The sequence below is a fragment of the Lytechinus variegatus genome, chromosome 7, assembly GCF_018143015.1.
Source record: "Lytechinus variegatus isolate NC3 chromosome 7, Lvar_3.0, whole genome shotgun sequence".
In the NCBI taxonomy this organism is placed as follows: Eukaryota; Metazoa; Echinodermata; class Echinoidea; order Temnopleuroida; family Toxopneustidae; genus Lytechinus; species Lytechinus variegatus.
Genome location: NC_054746.1, coordinates 37555096 through 37579313, shown reverse-complemented (window position 1 = coordinate 37579313; position 24218 = coordinate 37555096). Strand labels below are relative to the sequence as shown.

The following is a 24218-nucleotide window of genomic DNA, read 5'->3' as shown; positions in this document are numbered from 1 at the left end:
AGTGATACTTGATTACTCTAATGTCCAAGTTTAATGAACTAGCCCAATAAACTTCCAAAGTTATGATGGTAATTCAACAGATACCCCCGATTCGGCCAAAGTTCATTGACCCTAATGACCTTTGACCTTAATCATGAGACCTGAAACTTGCACAAAATTTTCAGTGATGCTTGATTACTATTATGTCCAAGTTTCATGAATCAGATCCATAAACTTTCAAAGTTATGATGGGAATTCAACAGATATCCCCAATTCGGCCAAAGTTCATTGACCCTAAATGACCTTTGACCTTGGTCATGTGACGTGAAACTCATGCAGGATGTTCAGTGATACTTGATTAACCTTATGTCCAAGTTTCATGAACTAGGTCCATATATTTTCTAAGTTATGATGACATTTCAAAAACTTAACCACAGGTTAAGATTTCGATGTTGATTCCTCCAACATGGTCTAAGTTCATTGACCCTAAATGACCTTTGACCTTGGTCATGTGACATGAAACTCTAATAGGATGTTCAGTAATACTTGATTAACCTTATGGCCAAGTTTCATGAACTAGGTCCATATACTTTCTAAGTTATGATGTCATTTCAAAAACTTAACCTCAGGTTAAGATTTGATGTTGACGCCGCCGCCGCCGCCGCCGTCGGAAAAGCGGCGCCTATAGTCTCACTTTGCTTCGCAGGTGAGACAAAAACCAGTATGCAAGGTTAATACTTATAGCAGAATGTTATACCCTGTAACCCCTCACTTATCCATTTTATCTGGACTTTCAATTTAATGCCATCATATTTGAAAAATTCATAATTCCGAGAAAAATTTCTATTAATACACGATATGCTGCTCACTCCCCACTTTTTTTAACCAAACCAAGAACTGATTATTTTAAACGCTCACTACATTATAATGGTTCGTTAACTTGGAACAACTTGCCGTCTGATATCCGTGCAATAACCTCAGCTTAAAGGACAAGTCCACCCCAACAAAAAGTTGATTTGAACAAACGAGAAAAATCCAACAATCATAAAACTGAAAATTTCATCAAAATCGGATGTAAAATAAGAAAGCTATGACTTTTTAAAGTTTTGCTTAATTTCACACAACAGTTATATATGCACATCCTGGCCAGTATGCAAATGAGGGGACTGATGACATCACGCACTCACTATTTCTTTTGTATTTTATTATCTGAAATATGAAACATTCTGATTTTCTCACCCATGTCATTTGAAATGGAGCTTTATAATCCCTGAACTTGTGGAATCAACATTGTTTAACATTATGTAGTTCAGTCAAGTTTTACATCATTGTCAATTCTGTATAAATTGAAATATTTTATAATTCAAACAATAAAAAACAAAATAAATTATTTATTTTGTTAAACTTAGCTACAAAATACAGGGAAAAGGCATACAGATTGAAATCAGCATTGGTGAATAAGTACATACTTGGGAAGTTGCCCAAACTATTCGACTTCCAAAATTGCCAATTTGAGATTTCAACAGATTTATAGTGATCTAATGACATCCTTGTCGGATTTCTTTCAATAACCTTTGCTCCCAAGCAATTCGTTTTGTGTGGATTACCCACACAGTGACGTATCACTGGGATTGTCCTTAACGCATATCTTGAGATTATGTTTTCAATCTGTTTTAGATTTGGTTCTACCGAAAACAAGTCGAAAGCACAAACGAAAACAAAATCTTAAACAGAAAAATACAAGTAATAATATAATACAAAGTAATGCGGAGAGAAATGCAAGGACATCTAACATATAGAATTGAATGAAAGAAAGTTCTGCAGCAGGCGATCTGAGATATTCTCCACCATATCTTATCACGTGGTCTACCCAGAATGCAGCACGTTCTTTTCCAGACATAAAGTCGTTTTTTATGATAGATGAGACTTCTTTGGCCACCTGTGCATAACTGTCAAATCGAAAGAACAAAAAAAAAACAATAATAAATAAAAGCTTTATATAGAACAGACATCCCAACCTTCATCCATTTTTAGTGTCATAATCTTATGTTGTCTCTCAAACTTACTCCAGACTACTTCAATGATAAGTTATTTCAATTTTGCGGAAGTAGGCTATATCGATGCAATATTTAATAAATACAGAAAAATAAAGCGATTATTCAAGATTGATCAAATTAACTAATATTGTGGTCTATTATACACAAGTCATATCCAATAGAAAATATCAAATAGAATCTATGGTTGATCTTGACCATTTTTATTGGACGGAAACAATCACCAACAGATTAATAAAAATCACTATCATGGTGTTATCCACTCCCCTGCGTATATAGCATTAAAATTTGATAGATATGCTTTACATAGTTACCCCTGTTAAGTTCGTTATAATAATGAAACAAAAAAGCTATATAGGCTTGGTGAACAAACAATTAAAGAATAAATCAAAGATTAAAAAAAAGGTTTTTACCAAAAAATATAAAAATTGGGTCTTTTTGTAGCAAAAATTGACATTAAAAAAAAGTTTTCAATAAAATCTGAGGGGATGTGAACCCCTGCAACCCCCTTCCCCTGCATACGCACCTTGTTAGAAAAATGTTCATCTCAGAGAGGAACACTCTATATGGATATAAAATAATTATGTAAGCCTATACTGATGGCTCAATTACCTTGGGTTATTGATGACTTCATGAAGGGTCTCATAAATGACGTCAGCGCTGAGTGAGTGTTTGTCGAGACTTCTCCCCATACCTCTTGCTTCGACTCTTGCTCCGACGTCGTATTGGTCAGCAATGAAAGGTATAATGACCATAGGTACGCCATGACTACAAGCCTCTTGAAACCCGTTGTTACCGCCGTGAGTTATGATCACACGTAGCTTTGGGTGACCTGATATCGTGTGAAGCAGGTATCAAAAACTTGTTGTTACATTTAATAAATAAGGTCTCCAGCTTAACTTAATTAGTGATACAGTGCGTATAAAAAAATATACATCATGTGGGTAATTTTTGACTTTGAAAACTACTCTAACTCGCACAAGATGTTCAGTGATACATGGTTACTTTTATGTCCACTTTTTATGAACTAGATCCATAAACTTTCAAAGTTATGATGGTAATTCAACAGATACACCCAATTCGGCCAAAGTTCATTGACCTTTGACCTTGGTCATGTGACCTGAAATGCGCACAGGATGTTCAGTGATACTTGATTACTCTAATGTCCAAGTTTAACGAACTAGACCAACATACTTTCAAAGTTATGATGGTAATTCTACACATACCCCCAATTCGGCCAAAGTTCATTGACCCTAAATGACCTTTGACCTTGATCATGTGACCTGAAACTTGCACAGGATGTTCAGTGATACTTGAGTACTATTATGTCCAAGTTTCATGAATCAGATCCAAAAACTTTTAAAGTTTTGATTGTAATTCAACAGATACCCCCAATTCGGCCAAAGTTCATTGACCCTAAATGACCTTTTACCTTAGTCATGTGACATAAAACGCATGCAGGATGTCCAGTAATAATTGATTAACCTTATGTCCAAGTTTCATGAACTAGGTCCATATATTTTCTAAGTTATGATGACATTTCAAAAACTTAACCTCAGGTTAAGATTTCAATGCTGATTCCTCCAACATGGTCTAAGTTCATTGACCCTAAATGACCTTTGACCTTGGTCATGTGACATGAAACTCTAATAGGATGTTCAGTAATACTTGATTAACCTTATGGCCAAGTTTCATGAACTTGGTCCATATACTTTCTCTAAGTTATGATGTCATTTCAAAAACTTAACCTCAGGTTAAAGGGGAATGAAACCTTTGGAACAAATACATGTAGGCTTGTGTAGAAACAGAAAAATCAAAGAATAAGAATAAAGAAAGTTTGAGAAAAATCGGACAAATAATGAGAAAGTTATGAGCATTTAAATATTGCAATCACTAATGCTATGGAGATCCTCCCATTGGCAATGCAACAAGGATGTGTGATGTCACTGATGAACAACTTTCCCTTATGGTGGACTATAAAATATCCTCAAAATGTCTATTTTTGCTTTTTCTTATGATGATACAAACTCTTTATCCATAATGTATTCTTAAAAAATATGTATTACATGCCCTCATGTAGAAAGAACACATGATCTATGGATATATGTGATAAAAGAGGCAATTCAAGTGAAATATATACTAAGGTAATGGGGAGAGTTGTTCACAAGTGACATCACACATCTTTGTTGCATTGCCAATTTGTTATCTCCATAGCAATAGTGATCGCAATATTCAAATGCTCATAACTTTCTCATTATTTGTCCGATTTTTCTCAAACTTTTGTTGATCTGTTTCTTTGATTTTTCTGTTTTCACACAAGCTATCTTGTTCCAATGGTTTCATTCTCCTTTAAGATTTGATGTTGACGCCGCCGTCGGAAAAGCGGCGCCTATAGTCCCACTCTGCTATGCAGGTGAGACAAAAACAACAGATGGGTGTCGAAAAAGCTAAAAATAACGAAAAGGTTATGTATCTGGAAATTGAAGAAAAAACTATTTATTTTGTTTTTTTTTTGCATGATTTTCAAGTAGTGAAAAAGAAGGGAAAGGGCGAAGACCAAATTCTAAAAAAAGATGTCGGTGATTGAACCTTTATTCAATTGAGGTAAAAATTAAGTTACATTTACGTTGTTCCCCCCCCCCCCGTCAAAGAAAAATAATAAAATGAAAATAAACTTTATTTCAGTAGCGGGGGCTTGAACTGGGCAGACATTGAAAATCGACTTGACACTCCACGCTTAAAGGTCAATTCCACCCCAGAAAAAAAATGTTGATTTGAATCAAAAGAGAAAAAACCCAACAAAGACAACGAAAAATTCATTAAAATCGGATGTGATGTAAGGGGTCATGACATTTTGAAAGTTTCTCTTATTTTTCACAAAACAGTTATATGCACTATTCAGTGATATAGCAAATAAATGAGTCTATGTCACTCACCATTCCTTTTTTATTATAATTGGTTGAATAACTTTTCACATATTTGACAATATTGATCCTCTCGATTTCTAATCACAAAATGTTTAATCAATGGTAATTCCACGTGTTCAGGGAGGAATAAAACTTTGTTTCACATGACAATGAGCTAAAACATTTCATATTTTCATTTTAGCGAAATAGCAAGTGGGTAATGGCATCGGCCCAGACAGGATTTGGAAATAAACTGTTTTGTAAAATAAGCGAAAGTTTAAAATGCCTAACTTTCTTATACTTAACATCTGATTTTGATGAAATTTTCATTGTTATGCGTAATTGCGTATCCCTTTTTTGTTTATTTTTGTCTTTTTATTCAAATCAACTTTTTGTTGAGGCGGACTTGCTCTTTAAGCTATTACAAGGAGCAATCATTTGCAACATAAGCCTGAGCATTGGTATATGGAGAGGTGTCTTTAACTCACCGAGCAGATCATTCTGCGGAACCCATGGCAATGCTTTTACATTAGATGGTAACTCTTTCTTTGGAAGCTCTTTCAACTGCCAAATAACTTTCTGCGGTAATCTTTGGAAAGCCTCAGCAAACAAGTCGACAAACTCTGGCTCAAACTTTGTTACTGATGAAAAGTATGTACCAAGGGTGAACACGATAATGCCTTCGTCTCCAGAACTATTCACGAACTCCTCTAAATTCTGTTCACAAGTAGAAAAAAATCATTACATATTGATACGAAATTATTATCATTCTAATAATGAAATGCATGAATATATCCATTAAAAAAGTATGAGTTTGACAAGACGGCGCGCCGCAGGGGGGGGGGGGGGTCGCGACTACCGCCCGTGTGGTTTTCAAGATATTTGTTGAAGTTCTCAGCATGCCTATACATGCTATATGAACGATTCTATTGAAACGCTCAACTTTCTTACCCTCAGGGTTATAAAGTTGCGTGGGATCGAACAGAGAGAAAAAGGTGATGATGTGATGGCGAAAGGGAGAGGTCATGGCAATGTTCACCTTCAATTAGTCGTCCTTACCCCATCCCCCCACTCCTAATAAAAATATCATAGGACCGTCATAAGCTCAACATGTCCATGACTGTCAGGGCCCTGGGAACGATTTTTTTAACTGGGGGGTGGTGCTGATGTAAATTTGACAAGCAAAAAGGGGGTGTTTTCACTACGAAATGATGATCATAGAATTTCTGGCACGGAGAAATTTGACAAGCGAAAAAGAAAAAAAAAACTTTCACTACAAAATATTGGTCATTTTGCTTACATGGGGGTGCTGTCTATATGGAAAATAATACACGCAGCACCCCCAGGGAAAATATTGGGTTGGGGAGCATGCTGGTGACTGACAGTGACCATAAATACCTGAGTGCATGCTCGTATTACCTTATCAAGCTTTGCTGGCGGTGTCACTGTAAGACCCCCTCCTATCAAAATAATATTAGGTGCAAGTGGAAAGGGAAACTCAGATGAAGTATGAATGTTGATAAGATGCAAATCGAAATATTTGTGCCAAGTCCATAAGCTTAGGTCAAACTCGTTCTGATCAAAACCCATGTTCCTTGCAACTTTTTCATACGGTGGTATAGCAATCTTACTTGCTAAAAAGAGTACCGAACTGAAGAAAAAGACGTTATTGACCCTCTGCAAGAAGGTCATTCTGTTGGTGTACCCAGATGATATCTCTGGTTGAAAGGCAAGATTTAAATAAGATCCACTATACAATAGCAGGGTTCCATCAGGAATGTTTGGTGTCATTGATATCATCTTAATGTGTTTGCTGTAATTGAGAGTTCGTTCAAGGACATGTCTCATCACCATGCCACAAATCCAAGTAGGATCCACTATAATAGCATCTATTCCTTCCAGTTGTTTCATGATTGTGACGTCACGTAGGACACATTCGCAATCTTCCGCCATCGACTCGCTCACAAGAGAAAACAACTCTATCAACTGAGTTTCTTTACTTTTAAATACGAATGTGTTGACCTGGAAAAACATTTGACGGACATCCTCCGTCGATCTGTTCCGATGATCGAAGATGAGGAAGTGTAGTTTGGAATACCTCGGATCCTGAGTCCTATGTTCATATGCCCTGCTGATGAGAACAGTCACGTTATGCCCTTTGTCAACTAATCCCTGGGCCACGGCCGCTCCAGCGAAAAAATGGCTTCCCTCTCCGTATACAGGGGAGACCAAGATATTGAAACTAGAGACCGTCTGCCAAACTATTGAGAAGAATACCACTGTGTAATAGCAGCAAAGCGATAGCCGATACATTCTCAAATATCTGTAAATTCGCATACAAATATAAATAGATTTTTCAATCGAGGCTCACAGAAGCCAATGCTTTCAACAGAATAAACGGGGGTAAGGGTAAGAAGATGATAACTTGTTCAATGCCGATTTCAGCCGGGATTTCAACGAGCCCTCTTCCCCGCCCTCTTCGCAGTTTTAGGCCGACGTGATATAGTAGGCCTATCCGACGATATAATACGGAAGACTATCGCCTTAGACTTTACGTCACTCTCAGGCTGACGTCCATCGATTGGTCATCGGATTTGTCAGACAATGCAAATATTGATTAATGTCTTTATTTAATCAGCTTATTCGGTCAGCACTATAGTCTACAATACACTTTCAAGGAGCAAGGTTCCTATTAAGTCTGCAACTCATTTTAACAATGACGATACCAAAACGCCCTCCAAAACTCTACTTCCTTCCCGCCGTCAATCGTTATCATTGTATGCGATATTATAGATGTTCATTTTATACTTTTGAGTTTGGTGTATATGCAGAACTGAAAGGTGTATGAATTGAATATCGTGACACTAGAAGTTTGTATTTGTATTACTTTGCCTGAAGAAAAAAAAAGTACGTGGTAGAGACGATTTAAAACAGACCACAAGTTACGATACCTAATTATTGTGTCCCATGTTCCGCTTTTACGTAAAAATACGAGAAAGGCAGAGGGGGGGGGGGGGGTAGAGCCAGATTTCGAATATAGAAAAAGATTATTGTGTGCATGTGGAAATTTTAGTTTATATTTATTTAGTCCTTTTTTTTCACTTATAGTGTTAACGATCACCCAATGAACGATTGCTTAACTGAAATATGCATTATCTTATGTATTCATATAGTAAAAAAAATCATGAAATTGGTGTACATTGGCATTGGCTCACAAAGGCATTTACATTCTTGGTTCGCCATCATGGTTGTACTAATGAATGGGAGTCTACAAAACCATGCATGTCTTTTGGCACATTCTTTGATGGTACTTAAAATGTGTTTTGTAAAAATATAATTGTACTCGATCGAGTGTGTTAAGACATTAGCACAATATTGGAAAGATTGCCTTATTAACTTAGTGGGTGCACTGTCAGGCAAATCGGATATTTATCCATTACTTCAGTCCATCTTTTTAAAATGAAGTTATTTAAAATATATTCTTTATAAAAGAGGTAATTAAAAGAAAAGCCACATTTTAAAACGGTCAAAACAATTTTATTGATGAAACTTGAATATTTGCATTGTCAAAAAGAATGAAATGTATACACCTTGCTCGATAAACCCATTATACACATTGTACACATTGCTTTTTTATTACATTATTTGCATTTGTATTCTATTTCAGATAGTCATGACTAGCTACTCTCTCTGAATGAGTCTTTTGGCACATTCATTAACATACGTCTTTTTTTAAATAACAATCATGATGACAAGTGGTCGTTATTGAGCTTTTATTAAAGAAACATAAGGAGATTATTGTGGCTCATCCGGTATGTTAAATGGATAGAACTGAAAAACTAGTCTTTACAAATATTGGAGATATGTGAAACAAGAAGTCTGATGTGTATGTATTCATTGTAATCAATCATCTAGAAAGTCTTTCTTTTTTTTTCTTTTTTTTTTCTTTTTTGGAAAAAAAGGTCTGGTGTGTATGTATCCATTGTAATAGAAAATCTGAAAAGGCTTATTTTGAAAAGGTGATGTAATGCAGGCCACATGGTCAAGATATTTTTTATTGTTGAACCATAGTCTGAATATCTCCATAATATTAATTCTGAGATTATTGTCGAGAAGAACACATAAAAGGTAGTTTACATCAGGATCATACCATAAATGACGAGGCTAGTTTGGTGCATTGCATTCTTTATCACCTCATTATTTCAATGTTGTTTTCGGATCATGATTGCGGTTGTTTTTTCCGACACACTGCTTATTATTAAGAACTATTGTCACTAGTGTGCGTGGTTAGAAATTGAGAGGTGCTCGTTCGCGGGGTGTGTTCGAAGGTGTGTCAGACAAGACTATAGTGTTACATAATAACCTTTGAGTTATTGAGAGGTGACTTGTTTCTATTCACTATCTTATCCATCTCTTTAAATGCAATCTTGAAGGAGTGATTTAGTACCAATCATGCATGCACTCTAAATATCCAAGGTTAAATAACCTATTGAATATCTCCTTGTATAAATTAGGAGGTTCCAAGATACAGCAGAGCGATTAACCCAGTGTATTGGGAATGTTATTATCCTGATCAAGCCATGATTTCCGGTAATGCATGTATTCTTTGATAATAGGGTAAATGGTCACACTTTAAAGTCATCTTATGAAAATAGAACACTGGACGCAGGCGCGGATCCAGGAGGGGGCCGAGCCGGCCCCGGCCCCCCCCCCCTATTTTTTGACAACCTGCAGAAAAAAGTGTACTCTTTACCTTGATAGAAACTACGAAAAACAGAAAGAAAAGAAAGAAAGAGGTATTTTACCCATGATGTGTAATTTACAGCCTCGTAACGACCGGCCCGACCCCGAAAGGATAAAAAAAAAAGTGAGGGGAAGAATTTGAAAATAGACTTTATATAATTTTTTTTCGCTCGCGCTTCGCGCTCGCATTGCCTGTGAAATGAATCCCATTCAAAAGGGTTAAATGACACTAATATATATACAATATATTCAGTTCTGATATCAATTTGCACACAATTTTTTAGCTCGCACATCAAGCTTTCATTATTTTGTTTGATTAACACAAATTGTTAATGTGTATCAAAATTTTCAGCTCGCGCACCGCGCTCGCATTGTTTGAATTGTGAGAAACCTATGCTCTTTGGAAAAATTTGTCAAAATGCTCCTTTATCCTGTCAGTATATCAAAAAAATTAAGCTCATGCGTCGCGCACGCTTTTAATTATTGTTTGAGACACACAGCTTGTTTATTTAAATAAAAACGCGCTTAGACTGTTCATTTTTTTAGGTCGGAATATCAGAAATTCTGAATCTTCAGTTCTAAGGACATGAAATATCAAATATTTTTAGCTCGCGCTTCGCGCTCGAACTATACATTAAGACCACATGAGAAACCTAACTATATTAAAACTAACATATTAAAACTTCAGTCTTTAGTTAGGACTACCCCCTGTAAAACCAACAAAAAAGGCCAGATTGTAGCGGCCAATCGAGAAAAAATATTGATCAAAATATTTTTCGGCCCCCCCCCCCTATTGGCGAAAGCTGGATCCGCCCCTGGGACGTTTATCTGCATGAATAGATTGTGCATTAATGAGTTATCTATTTCTAAATACTTTCAGCTCAGACTGTTATGCTTTTACATTATATCGCATGTGCTATGTATTTCTTTTTTTTTGTATAGGCTGGCTTTTATGGCTTTGCGGAGTTGATATTCTTACTATGCCGGTTATTAGGTCAGATATAAGCACTAAAAAAGAAGAATGGTAGACTTTATACACTTTGAAAACTTTTTTCTCCAAAGAACCAATATTAAAGTAATTTAGGCTACAAAAGCCCTTTTTAAATTTTGTTTTGGATTTAATTACATGTGCTGGATTATCCCACTAGAACACAGTGGCGTACCGTGGGTCATGTCATTGTGGGGGGCACCAGCAAAAGATTTTAATAGTGAGCGTGCGAAGCGCGCTTAGTTGCCAGGTATACTGACCTAGTAGAGATATTTTAAGGACCGTGACAATACCATTAAACGGATATGTATCTCACTGGTCAAATAATACGAGCCCGAAGCGCGAGCTGAACATTTTTAATATTCAGACCTAATAGGGACACTATAAGCAAATTTTTGTTACCATGTTATGTACCTGTCTCGCTAAACAAACAATACGAGCGCGATGCGCAAGCTGAAATTGTTGTATATATTGAGCCCAAACAGGAACACTTTGAGGACTATAATTTAGGAATCTGATTCTCACCATAGTCATCTAATGCAAGTGCCAAGCGCTTGCTGATTTTGTTATAATTAACGTATATCTAAACACAGGAAGCACTTGTAGTTATTGTAATCATACGCATCTCACTAATCAAATATTGCGAGCGCGAAGCGCGAGCTGAAAACTAATTTAAATGACACAATATTGAAAGTCACTGTGGTGATGAGTGAGTTTCTCAGTGGTTTCTTTGAAATGCTTTCATGCACCTTAACATCACCATTAACATGGAATCAAACACACCTCTGCACAAGCAAAAAAACATAACAAACAAATATGCATGGGTATTTCAAACCACGACTCAAACCATGTTATCTCACAGTACCATCACTACAGAAGCAGGGGCTTGATTTGAATGGATTTTCATCTATCTTGACACAGACAACAGAATCATGTTAATTCTGTATTGACCCATAATGGCTATTTCTGCTCGTTTTGCAGCTTCTCAATTCAGACCTTATCCAACACTTTTGAATCCTGCTCTTTTAACGTCACGTCTCTCAAATATACTTGAAAACTATATAGTATTCCGAAAAAAATATTTGATCTATTACATCCAGTTAAACAGAAAATGTGAGCACCATGGACAATGAAGACATAGTTCCTCTGCAAATTATGTTTCATAAAGTAATGAAAAAATAGTTTTTTTTTAATGTAATATACAGTTACATAAAATAATTATAATATAATGCAACATCATAATGAACAATAATTTCTTTTATCCCCCTACGTTTCTCTTCCTTTCTCCCTCTTTTTTTCCTTTTCCCATTCATTTTTTTGGGGGCCAGCCGATGGGGGGGGCGTGCCTCCCATGCCCCCCGTAGTTACGCCACTGGTCTAAATTGTTGCGAGTTGGCTTGAAACAGCCCAAATTGCGCCGAAAACAAGGAAGTCTGACAATACCGTAAAAAATGTCTAAAATACGAATGTTCGTTAGTCCTGCTCCCAAACATTCAAAATCCATGTCATTTTCATCATACTCTCTAGATTTGTAGAGGAATATATTCTGAAGAAGTCAAGACATTTAAACTATGGGGTCCATGTGCTCGTTTTCAAATTATTAGTGTCCAAATATTGCGAGTTGGCTTGAAACAGCCCAAAATGCGCCGAAAACAAGCAAAAGTCTCTGAATACTTTCTAAAATGCGAATGGTTCCGTAGTCTTGCTCCCAAACATTGAAATTCCATGTCATTTTCATCATACTTATAAACGCATTGATACTTTTGCACCTGAATATTCCAAATATGCAAAAATTAACATGGGTCCATGTGCTTGCTTTTTTTGCTATAGAGCTTCAAAGTTAACCCAAAATGGATGATGTTCTTAAGACTTGCGCATCCAAGAGAATTTGGCATATTTAGACCTCAGGAGATCAAAACAATGAGTTTAAAGCTCTATAACTCAGTCAAAATCCATGAAAATTTCATCAAATTTTGCAATATGATTAATAATTGTATCCGTAAGATGGATAATCTATTTATATTGCCGTCAATTGTTTGCTCATTTAAGTCTAACAACACACTCAGTTCTTAGAAATTGCGGGAAAGGTACATGTATTTACTCAACCTTTAAAAAATTCAAATTTCAATAACAAACTTGAAAAGTAAAAGAAATGCTGCACTTTATTAAAAAGCCATGTCATTTTCACCAAACTTTGCAAAGTTGTAGAGGAAGGTAGGCCTATACACCTAAGAGGTGCAAACATTAAAAATATGGGTTTATGTGCTTGTTTTCAAACTATCAACTATATATTATACGGACCTAATAGTCTTTACAGACATTTTAAAGACAATGTCATTAAACGAATATGTATCTCACTCTGATCAAATAATGCGAGCGCGAAGCGCGAGCTGAAATTTTTTATATTCACACCTCAAAAGGGACATTATATTCATTTTTTTGTAATCATGATAGGTACCTGTCTCGCTAAACAATGCGAGCGCGAAGCGCGAGCTGAAGTTTTCGTATACTTTGACCCCAAACAGCGAGATTTTAAGGATTATATTTTAGGAATCCATTAAAAATATGCATTTCTCACCATAGTCATCTAATGCGAGTTCCAAGCGCTTGCTGATTTTATTAGAATTACATCTGAACAGTGAACACATGAAACACTTTATGTAGTCATTGCGATCATGATGATTATTATACGCATCTCACTAATCAAATATTGCGACTGCGAAGCGCGAGCTGAAAATTTAGATAATTCAGACCTGAAGTGGGGCATTTTAAGGTTTCTTTGTAGGAATTAACTAGGACCATACGTATTTCATTAACCAAATGTTGCGGGCGCGAAGAGCGAGCTGAAAATTTTTGATTTTCAGGAACAGAAGAACATTAGGACATTTTAAGGACTGACTTTATAGGAATTCATGAAGAGCAGACGTGTATCACCAATCCACTAATGCGAATGTAATCACGGACAGGAATGTCTCATAATTATATACGAAGACCTTAACATGGGGCAATCACTTTTTGAGTCATGAAAAAGAAGCATATGTCACTACATAAAACAATGATACGTGCTAGGAAATATTGACTTGAAAACTGGATGTTTTAGTACAGCAGGATTATGTATCTCGTTAAACAGACAATGCAAGCACCAGGAACAATGAAGACGTAGGCCCTGGGCAAATTATGTTTCATAAGTTATGATAAAAATGTTTCTTATGTAATGTAACATAACATAATTATAATATAATATAACATTATAATGAATATTTTCTTCTTTCCCACTGCGTTTCTCTTCCTTTCTCCCTCTTTTCTCCTTTTCCCCTTTTCCCCGTTTTTTTGTCAGCCGATGGGGGTGGGGCACGTGCCCCCCCCCCGTAGTTACGCCACTGTATGTCCATATGGAAAATACCCTCCGATATCATTATCTTTTTTACCCCATGATGATTTAATGGTTTTAATTAGAGATTACATTTTAAAAAAAATTGATTTTCCATCTTAATTCTTTCCCCAAGACCCAAACATTGATGATTTGGAAGAAACGGGGGTTTCTCTTCAATGTTATAATAAGGACATAAAGTATTTCGTTTGGAAATGGTGAATGGCTCTTTATTTGCATTTTATGATTCAATAATATTGTTTTATTTGTTCAGCGGTATTTAAGGAAGAATTTTCACCAATAAAACAATTATCTCTTGTGATTTTTTTTATAATTTCTTTCGTAAAAACTGGGGGGGGGGGTGTTTATACAGGCCATAGAGCTCCTCGAAAAGTGGGGGGATATATCCCCCACCCCCGTGATTTACGCCAGTGTATCCAGAGTTAATCAATTAATAAAGCAAGTTCATTAATTGTAAATAAATTCAATGTAATCAAAAGTAATTCAATTATGGTCAGTTCCCCCATGTCTGCGCGGTCTCCCAAGTCTGCGCACCCGCGTATCTGCGCGATTTTAGTTACAGAAGATGCGCAACGAGCACGAACTTTACACATGCACTACATAGACAGGTATTCATAAAAAATCCGACTCAAAATGGTGGAAAAATAATGAATTCAGGGCATTTCATGTGACGGCCTCAAAATGCAGCCTTTGTCATCAAAATCCCCGAATCATGTGCAAAGTGAATGAGTGCGCAGACATGGGGTACCATTTTTTTTTTCAATCTGAAAATGACTGCCCGAGGTTTTTTCAAGAAAATCCTATATTTCCTTTCACTTTTTAATGAGAAATTTGGTATACTTACTTTTAATGATATAAGGAACACTATTAATCAAAAGATTTTGTGGAATAAGAAGAAATTCATGTTAAATCTTAACTCAAATTGTTAGGTGCGCAGACTTGGGGCCCACCATCATACAATTTCTTTAACCGGTATCATACTATCATAGAGATATCTAGTACATGTACATGTATTCGGCATGCATGCTCGCTCTTAAAAAAAAGTGGCAGATTTCGCAGCGCGCGCACGTACATACGCACGCACATACGTGTACGTTATTTTTTAATATAAAATGGTTTACAATCTCTATAGCAACGGCTCTTATCTATTTCCGTTTGATACTACTTTTCTTAACTTTAGAGGGTCTATTTCATACTAAAAACTAAGGAAATTTTGAGAGCTTCATCAGCAGTAGTAGTACACATAAGATCTAGATCTACTTTTATTACCATCAACTTCTTATTCGCATACGAGCATTATGGTTGTGCTGTTTTGCCCAGAAGAAACCGATGATCTGCACTGAATCGCCAGCACACCCATCACTCGGCTGTCGTGCGGTAGTACGTTACGGTACGGTATACTGTCTGATGAGTACTAGTACCGTACTAGGCCTACGCAAGACTTCCCCTATTCTACTGGGCGAGGGACGGCTACATATGTACGACGTTATACTGTATACTAGCTGGCCTGCTTGCCGCTGTTATTAATGTTCTCGTGAGTATAGTGCATCTAGGCTAAATAAAAGCTTCAGTCTTTGTCATGTTTGTACATTTTTATTGTTGTAAATCAAATGTTGTTGTATTATGATGATCATAGGGTGTCCAAACTTCGCGCACTTTTCAAAAATATAGTCTAGATCAGGCTTACAATGAATTACAATTTTTCACAAAATATTCATAATTTATACAAAACCAATTCAAGAAATAGTTACCACATTGACGGCATGCAAGATCGTAAACTATAAAATCATAAACGAAAATGTAGGGTCTAGGGAATGTTTCGCCGGTATCGCGATCTCAAAATTCCATTCCGATCGGCGAATGCGCGCTGTGCTGGAAAACCGTTTAGAAAAAAAGTGTGACCTAACTTCGCAGACCAAAGTTTTTGTGGAGATTTAAACAAAAACTCAAGCTCAAAAAGTGAAATATTTATATCAGATTGATGGCAAAATACTATAGAATCGGTTAGTACCACATTTAACTCCCATTTTCTGTGATTTCTGCTTGCAAAATGGTGATATCGACAATACCGGTACTTGTCGAGAATATCAGATTTCTTCAAAACGGGCGCTAACGGTGACAAATTTGTCGATCTTTTGTCAATATTCATGAATACTGAACTCATCCTGAAGTAATTAACTTACACCAAAGGTTAAGGGTAATTTTTGGTCGCTTTTCATGTTGATGTCAGATTTTAAGGATTATTGGCTAGTTTTTTAGATAATGACCATCTGCAAAGTATTGACACGCACAAAGTTTGGACTCACTGCCATACGCAGCAGAGGCGCTGGTCAGAAAATTGGGATTGTCCCAGAATATTAGTAATTACAGCCAGGGACTGTCTCAGACTTGGTTTTCAAAGATTTCTCCACACAAGAAATCAAGGAAAGTTCATTAACCTGTTGAGTGTTAAGTGCCGACATCAATTGAGTGCGCAAGTCAATGTAAACATATCAGATTTCATAAGATTATTGGAAGATGGCAAGTCATGAAAAATAGACGGTGAAATGGGGGGAATTGTAGCCTTGAGGACGCAATGGTGATGACTTTAGAAATGACATACTTCTTCATCATTGACGTCTTGACACTCTTCCCAAAGGTGTTCAACTTGTTATGACAAACTTTCAGGATCAGGTTATTCTTCGATTATTCGCCATCATGTTTGTAATACAGCTGAGCATACAAACGTGCCAGCCAATCACTTCCTACCTATGGTAGAGTCTACATGTACATGATGTCAACCACCTCTACCCTAGAAACCTACCATCCTCCTTGATTCAATCTAACCTAATGTTGCCAAACTGAGAGTTTAATTTATGGAATTTGACTTATTTTTGTACAGTAATCCATTGAGATTTAGATTATTGGGTTGCATTCAGTGTTGTCAAGTCAAGATTAAAATGAACTAATGGTCTGGTGACTCTGGTCTAGTGTTCCATGACTTTATGAAGTGAATAATATGATGTTTTCTCCTTGAAAACTGAAAATTTGCATTTCTATTGCATACAAATACTGTATGTAAAATACAGTGTATAATATCTTCTTTTTCAGATTTGATGAAAGGACAAGTTATAGGTATGGCCAGTTCTGGATCAGCTGTCAGGTATCCAGGATTTCCAGACAGCATGCGTAGGACAGCTCCTGCCGGTCATTCCCGCATACCAGTGTCGCAGACTCAAAGACCTGATGCCAACCGTCATGTGAGTGCTCCACAGCGTTCAAGGCTCCTTGCCATGCAGGATGCCTACCAGAAGAAGCTACTGAAAGAAAAGGAAGAAAAAATGTTGGCCATTTACAACAAGCAGCAAGATCAGGCTCTTCAGAAAGTTACCCGCCATGGAAGTAAAGCTGGTACAGATGAAGGGCAAGGTATTGTAAGAGATTTCTTTAGGGAACGGAAGCAAATGGAACAATCAAAACATTCAGCTGAAATCATGTCAAGAGATATGCATTTCCAAAAGAAACTCCAAGAGAGAAAGAATACAAGTGGTCTCTCAAATACTTATGATGCAAGCAATATTCAAAACAGACAAGCAAAGAAAATTTCTGATCTTCAGGAGCAAAAACTGTATGAAGAGAGGAAACAGCAAGAAATGCTAAATTATAAGAGACAGCAGCAACAGAATCAGATGCAACAGCAACAAAAACCTGCCAAAGGTATGGTGAGATCCAATCCTCTTGCTCCCATCAAACATGATTCTGTAAAGATGAAAGTGAATGGCCCTCCATCACCCAGCTATGAAGTCTATGAAACATCTGGTAATCTTGCATATGATGAAGATGATCATCCAATGAAACCACTATCAAAACCTCAGAAGGTTTCACATCGTTCCAAGCAAAGAATTGATTATGAACATTCTTCACCAAACAATATGAACTCTACACATTATTCTCCACCTCAGCCAGCTAAACATTTGAATCGCAAGAAGGTAGCCCCTCCTATCTCAAAGGAGAAAGCTCCAATGAGAGCAAAGAAAGACAAGAAAAGTGATTTTCAGAAGTGGCAAGAAGAACAAGACTTACAGAGGCAGGAACGTTTGAAGAAATATGAGGATACACACTCTCAACCAAATAATGACTTTACTGTTGACTATGACAGGGAGTTAAAAGATGAGATGGAGTCTGCCAAGAACAGAAGAAAGAAGGAATATGATGATATGATGGCAAAAGAGCGTGAACTAGAAGCCATGATTGCCAAACATAAACATGATCTTGCCAGAATGTCAATGGATGATGACAGTGATGATGAAATGGACTCCTTTCCAGCCCAAAAGAGCAGGCAACCTGTGAAAAAGCAAACAAAATCCCAGAGTAAAGCCACTTCCCATTATGAGGATGAAGAATCATTTACTTATCGTAATGATGGTGATGACTATGAGAGCAGAGCAGGTGAATTTAAATCTAGACAGAAACAGGTATCCAAACCAAAACCAAAGCGCAAAGCACCGCCAAGGGACCCAGACCCTGAACCATCCCCTCCACCACCTGCTCCTGTGTCACATGATACCAGTCTATATGACCAAGCTATTGATGATGGAGGAGAAGTTATGGATTTGAATCTAGTTGATTGTCCAGTATGTGGGAGAAAGTTTGCAGCTGACAGACTGTCCAAGCATAAGTCTGTATGTAAGAATGCATCCAAGAAGAAAAGGAAGGTATTTGACACTACTCAACATAGGACTCAGGGGACAGAACTTGCTCAATATGTTAGGAAAGGTCAGCACCTGAAGAATGATCCTCCGGTGAGTAATAACTGTCTAGGGGTGAAGTAGTTTCATCTATTGAGCATGCTAAAGATCTTGTGTCATTAGATTGAAAATATTTATTCAGTAAAACCATTGGAAAGAATTACCTTCCTGAATTTGATCAGGAGCCACTTCGTAAAGAGTTACAACAATGGTAACTTTGCAATTATGGCACCTACTAGGAAATAAAGGCTCAACAGCCAATCACAATCAAAGTTTTGATACTACAAATAATGGCAAAGTTATCATACTTGTAAGTCTTTACAAAACAGGCCCAGAGGTCCCAGTTCTATTGTTTGGTTTTATAAAATAGTGATGTGGATCCTTATTACTTTGATCATTCTTATCTTCAAAATCATGACTTAACATGCATGGTTGGAATGTAGGGTATTTTGCTTTGTGTATGAAAGGGTGTCTCACAAGTAGTTTTTGTAAAGTATCACACATTGTAAACTGTAAGATAAAGTTGTAGTTGGAAAGTACATGTAGTATCTTCATTTCATAAAAAGGGATTATAAGTTGAATTAAACATAGGCCTACATGTGCATAATTTGTTATAAAAATATTGATTTTTAAAAAATAAATCTGAAAATTACATTTCATTTGTTATGTAAATGTTGGACAATTATGTAATTATTGCTAAGAAAGCATAAATGCTTGTAAGCAAGCAACAAGAGGACCAACAACATAAGGTCCATTCCGATGGACCTGGTAATGAGGATAAACATTACCACAGGGTACGAGTGCACCAAGTGGGATGATCTAAATAACTTTCAGTAATTGACTTCTCAATTAATAATTTCAAAAAAATGTACACAAAATTTAGTGTTATATTACCTATTTTAATATGATATTAAATCAAATTTAGTGAAAAGTAGTTTCCTCATAACAAGTTTATTTTCCTGACAATTGCTTGCTTTTATTCTGGTCCCGTTCATTCTGTAATGATCATCCTACATTGTACATGTTGGTTAATAGACTCTTCATTGTTGATGGTCAAAGATCAAGTGTAGTCATATGTTGGTACATGTAAGTGCCCCGCCCCTAGAGGATTGATTGAAACATTTTATCTCATAGTTGCTTGTTTTGATTGTTCTGTGCTGCAGGTAAAGCCATCAAATTGGAGACGTAAACATGAGGACTTTGTACGATCAATACGAGATGCTCGTGAGACACAGGCATACGTTGCTAAAGGGGGCAAGCTGTCTGATCTTCCTCCACCTCCCCCATCAGAAAACCCAGACTACAAACAATGCCCCTATTGTGCACGGAAGTTTAATCAAACTGCAGCTGAAAGGCATATTCCTCATTGCAAAAATGCCAAGAGTAGACCCAAGCCACCCCCTCGCAAGAAATGATATTACTGTGGACAAAGACAAACTTAAAGTAAGTTTCTACATGTAATATGAATTCAGTCAATAGTCATCAACAGCAAGCCAATCATTTTTGCTTCACTGTCATGTAGTACATGTACTTGATATCATTTTACATAATAGGGGCTCCATTTTGCATCTGTTGAAAGGGGAGATATTGTTTGGGGCTTTAAGATGACATGGAATTGTGATTGTAATCATGTTTGGTTAAAATCAGATGATACCTGGCATCTTTTAATGCCACTTTCATTATGTCACACGATCAAAAACGGTCTCAAGTAGTTGCATAAACAAATGTGTAAGCCTCCTTGTAAAACATGTTCTCATTCTAGACTTTGGTAATGACGCACAAGGTAATCAGTCTATTAGATAAGTAGAGAAATGGATTAATAGGGGTAAGGGAGAGAGGGGGAGAAACTGTCCATTAATCTAATTGGCACCAATCAAGAATGGCTGTCAATTAGGGAAAGTGCTCTCTGTGTTTAGCATGAAGAGAGTCAACATAGAATGCAGGATGTCAAAAATTGAATCTACCAGTGTGTTGCAAATGTAATCCTGTGTTGTTTTAGCCTCATTTATCTGTAGTCGCCTAATTTCAAATACAATTTATAGTGTGACCATCATGGGGCATTTTGTGGAACAAAATAATTGTGATTTTCACTGAATCTTGTTATATGCTACTGACATCCATGCATCTGATTGGCTCAGAGTGAATTTATCAGTGAAAATTACTGATGCTTCATGAAATGCTCTATAGAAATAAATTCAAAGGGAATCCAGTTAAAAAGACCACAGAAGTGTTTGTGATATGAATAAAATTAATTTGAATGAATAATATGATGTTATCTCCTTGAAAACTACAGTGCTTTTTTCAGTTGGTGTTCTTTCCCAAGCATTATTTATATGTTACCATGTGTGGTTACTATGTACTGGCGATTTCAGCATGTATACATGTACTTGCAATATAGGGCTTGAACTAACTTTTATGATGATATGATCCATTTCAGAGTGTACTTGATTTTGGCTTTCAACTTACACACATTTTTAGGCTTTTCTGTGATGTACTTGCCCTACACATACAGCAAATACCATAAGTAAATCACTGATTTTATAAATTTGTACAGCTTTGTTTCTACAAGACTTTCTTATTTGAAATTGGCCTCAGTGATATTTTTTTCATGGTTTACATGTATATTCCATTAAAATCCCTTAAATGTATACATGTCTTCTTGCAGTGTAAACCCTAATCTATTGAAAATACATGTACATGTATAAATTAACTTCAGAATTAAACAGCAAGCATCGTTGATAAATAAAAATGAGCTGTTATATCTGACATGAAGCCTGTCAAAAAAAAAATTATTTATGAGATGAGAGAGAGAGAGTGCTACAGTGTATGAAATAACCTTTCTCATTGGAAATTGCTTGAAAAAATAGGTGTGGCCTTCAGAGATAAAAATGAAGTTAAACTGGGGCCCAGAATACCGATTCAAGGAATTTAAAGTGTAATTTATCCAACTGATTTTATCTCGGATGAAATATTCTATCTAAGATAAAATGGATCTCAGAATACTACCTCAGTGCTTCTTGGCCAATCTAATCTACAGATTTCACTTAAGTGTTCAGTGCTTTTATGTAAAGGTTTGCTCTTTTCTGTTTTGTTAAGTATATATGTTATTTTTAGGTCAAATTATTTTATCAAGAGTTGCATTAATTGTAATACCTGTCCCCCTAAAAGCATGTACCGGTATGCGCATATATCACATGAATATTGATAGGCCTGCATATCCACAATCTGATTAAGTACTCAGTTTTTCGATTACACTTTTGAAAAACAAATATCATGCAAAATGGTGCAAATTAAAGAAAAAAAAAGTATGCATGTCTCATGAAGCATGAGCAATCACAATGCAAGATGATTTGTTTTGTTCTTAACACACAAGTATAAATTTCAGTAAGAATTTGATAAGCAATTGCATGAAATACTATGTTGACAGATAAGATCAGTTACATATAGCTAAATATGCCATACCCAAAGCTATAATAGACACATACAAATATGCAATGTTCCCTAGGACAGTACGGATATGGAACAGATTACCAGGACATGTCATTCTCCATGGAAACCCAACTACGTTCAGAGAGGCTGCACTACCTATCATCAGCATGATGCAGCCTCCTGTTGGGTCCCACATGCTATAAATGGACCAATGCATGTTTTTACTCGCACCCCTGCATGCTCATTTTTATTGTATATATGTGAGCCAACCCAAATCCTGCACCTTGTCACCTCCATTGGCACATGACATTATCGACATCCCAGTATAGCTTCCAAGGAGCTGCGTTTTGGGATTATTGCGACAAGTAACAAGTAACAAATATGTAGATCACCTATTAAGGTGAGAAGGCCTACTTTAAATGGATATACATTAGAGTGTGTTTGAGATAAAAGGCCAGTTTAGATTAATAAAAGGCTGTTTGCTATATTGTTAATGTGGTTATTGGATTGTATATGAGCTCATCATTAACTTGCCAATCAGTTGCTATGCTACACTGATTACTTTTGATTGAAAACATGCAAACATCCCCCACAAAGTGCTTCCTTTCCTACTCTGTCCATTTTCATTTTAACCAACCACCCAAAGCACTATTCCTGGTTGCTATATCAACCAGTGTAAACAATCAGTGGTTTGATACACCTGCTCAAGTAAGAAGCTTCCTACAAATCAAAAGAAGGTGATTGGGAAAGACTTCCGGTGTCTTGAATGTCTCCAAGCGCTTTAATGCCTATGCCTGGAGCTTATAATATTTTTGTATTCTGAAAGGTCATGGATATGACCTTTAAACAGAATGAATGAGAGAATTTGCCATTCTTATCATTTTAATGTAGATGTAAAAAAAATGATAATTGAGATTTTGTTTGTCATTTTAATGTTAAATTACTCTCCTTACTACAAAAGTGGAAAGAATGGATGAAATAACAGTCACAGTATGTGTATTTTATTGACAATATTGTCCATTTACATGTATTCTGAGAGATATTTTGCACTTTAATTTTATGCACATGTATGTGTGATCATCTACATGTATGGTAGTTACATGTAACTATGACATTTATAAATTATTCCTGATTTAAATCATTATTACTTATACTTGCTGTAACAAGTTGTTTAGATTTTGTACAGTAGCTACATGTACATGTATTTCAGAGAATTTGTTGTACAATGTATGTATCTTAGACATTCTTTAAAAAGGGGAGCTCTTGTGTTCGATCACCTGAAATATGCTTTTATCATTTTGTAAATTGAAACCTTCGCTCATTTTACAATCTATTGTCTCCTGTCCGTCCAAGTTACAGTGTACTATTAGTAACCAGAGCTGTATTCTCTATTGTTCACTAGCAATAAGAACATATAATATAACATTTCTTTAAAAGCATTACTTGCAAAGTGAGGGCAGAATATCCAATGGGACACATGAATGCATTGTAGATTGTGAATTAAAGATTAATGTGAATTGCAAGAGTAGAAGGAAAGAAAAATCCAGGGGTAACCAGTGCTGGCAATAGAGCTTTGGTTATAAAATGGATAAGATGTCTGAAAAAACTGAATTTACTAAGGTGATCTTCTCACTGGAACAAATCTTCAACTCTATGGAAATACAATCTATAGATTTGGGGGGTATTATTTTACAAAATGCAGCAGTCATTGCGAACTAAAAAAAATAAGCGAACTAAAAATAATAACATTAACAAAAATAACATAAAATATATGTACCCATGATACTTTTGAAACAATTGAAAATAAGTTTTCTTCCTTATGAATAATTACATGTAAGGAGTACTAGTACTAGACATTACATGCAAGTGTGAGAAGAATCAAGAATGTACATGTCCATTGGAGTGTTGTCAAGGTGTCACGCGCGTAAAACATTCCCCATAGACTTGTGTGTTAAAATGGCACTTTTGAAAAATTCATAAAAAATGAATGTGAAATTAGAG

At 36.2% G+C, this 24218-nt stretch overlaps 2 protein-coding genes across 3 annotated transcripts; one reads left to right on the top strand and one right to left on the bottom strand.

Annotated features, from left to right (window-relative positions):
- Positions 1 to 1162: 1162 nt before the first annotated feature.
- On the bottom strand, positions 1163 to 7470 carry LOC121419193 (UDP-glucuronosyltransferase 2B16-like). 2 transcript variants are annotated; one of them, XM_041613546.1, is made up of 4 exons: positions 6338 to 7470; positions 5428 to 5656; positions 2646 to 2865; positions 1163 to 1928 (listed from the first exon to the last, which is right to left on the bottom strand). In XM_041613546.1, exons 1-4 carry the CDS (start codon positions 7274 to 7276, stop codon positions 1643 to 1645), a joined length of 1674 nt encoding a protein of 557 aa, XP_041469480.1. In that variant the 5' UTR covers positions 7277 to 7470; the 3' UTR covers positions 1163 to 1642. The 2 variants fall into 2 exon arrangements, with proteins under 2 accessions (XP_041469480.1, XP_041469482.1); XM_041613548.1 differs by having other exon boundaries at positions 6359 to 7469.
- A 7687-nt stretch (positions 7471 to 15157) lies between these two features.
- LOC121419192 (zinc finger C2HC domain-containing protein 1C-like) lies at positions 15158 to 21561 on the top strand. The gene is made up of 3 exons (XM_041613545.1): positions 15158 to 15595; positions 17152 to 18842; positions 19952 to 21561. Exons 2-3 carry the CDS (start codon positions 17157 to 17159, stop codon positions 20201 to 20203), a joined length of 1938 nt encoding a protein of 645 aa, XP_041469479.1. The 5' UTR covers positions 15158 to 15595; positions 17152 to 17156; the 3' UTR covers positions 20204 to 21561.
- Positions 21562 to 24218: the final 2657 nt, after the last annotated feature.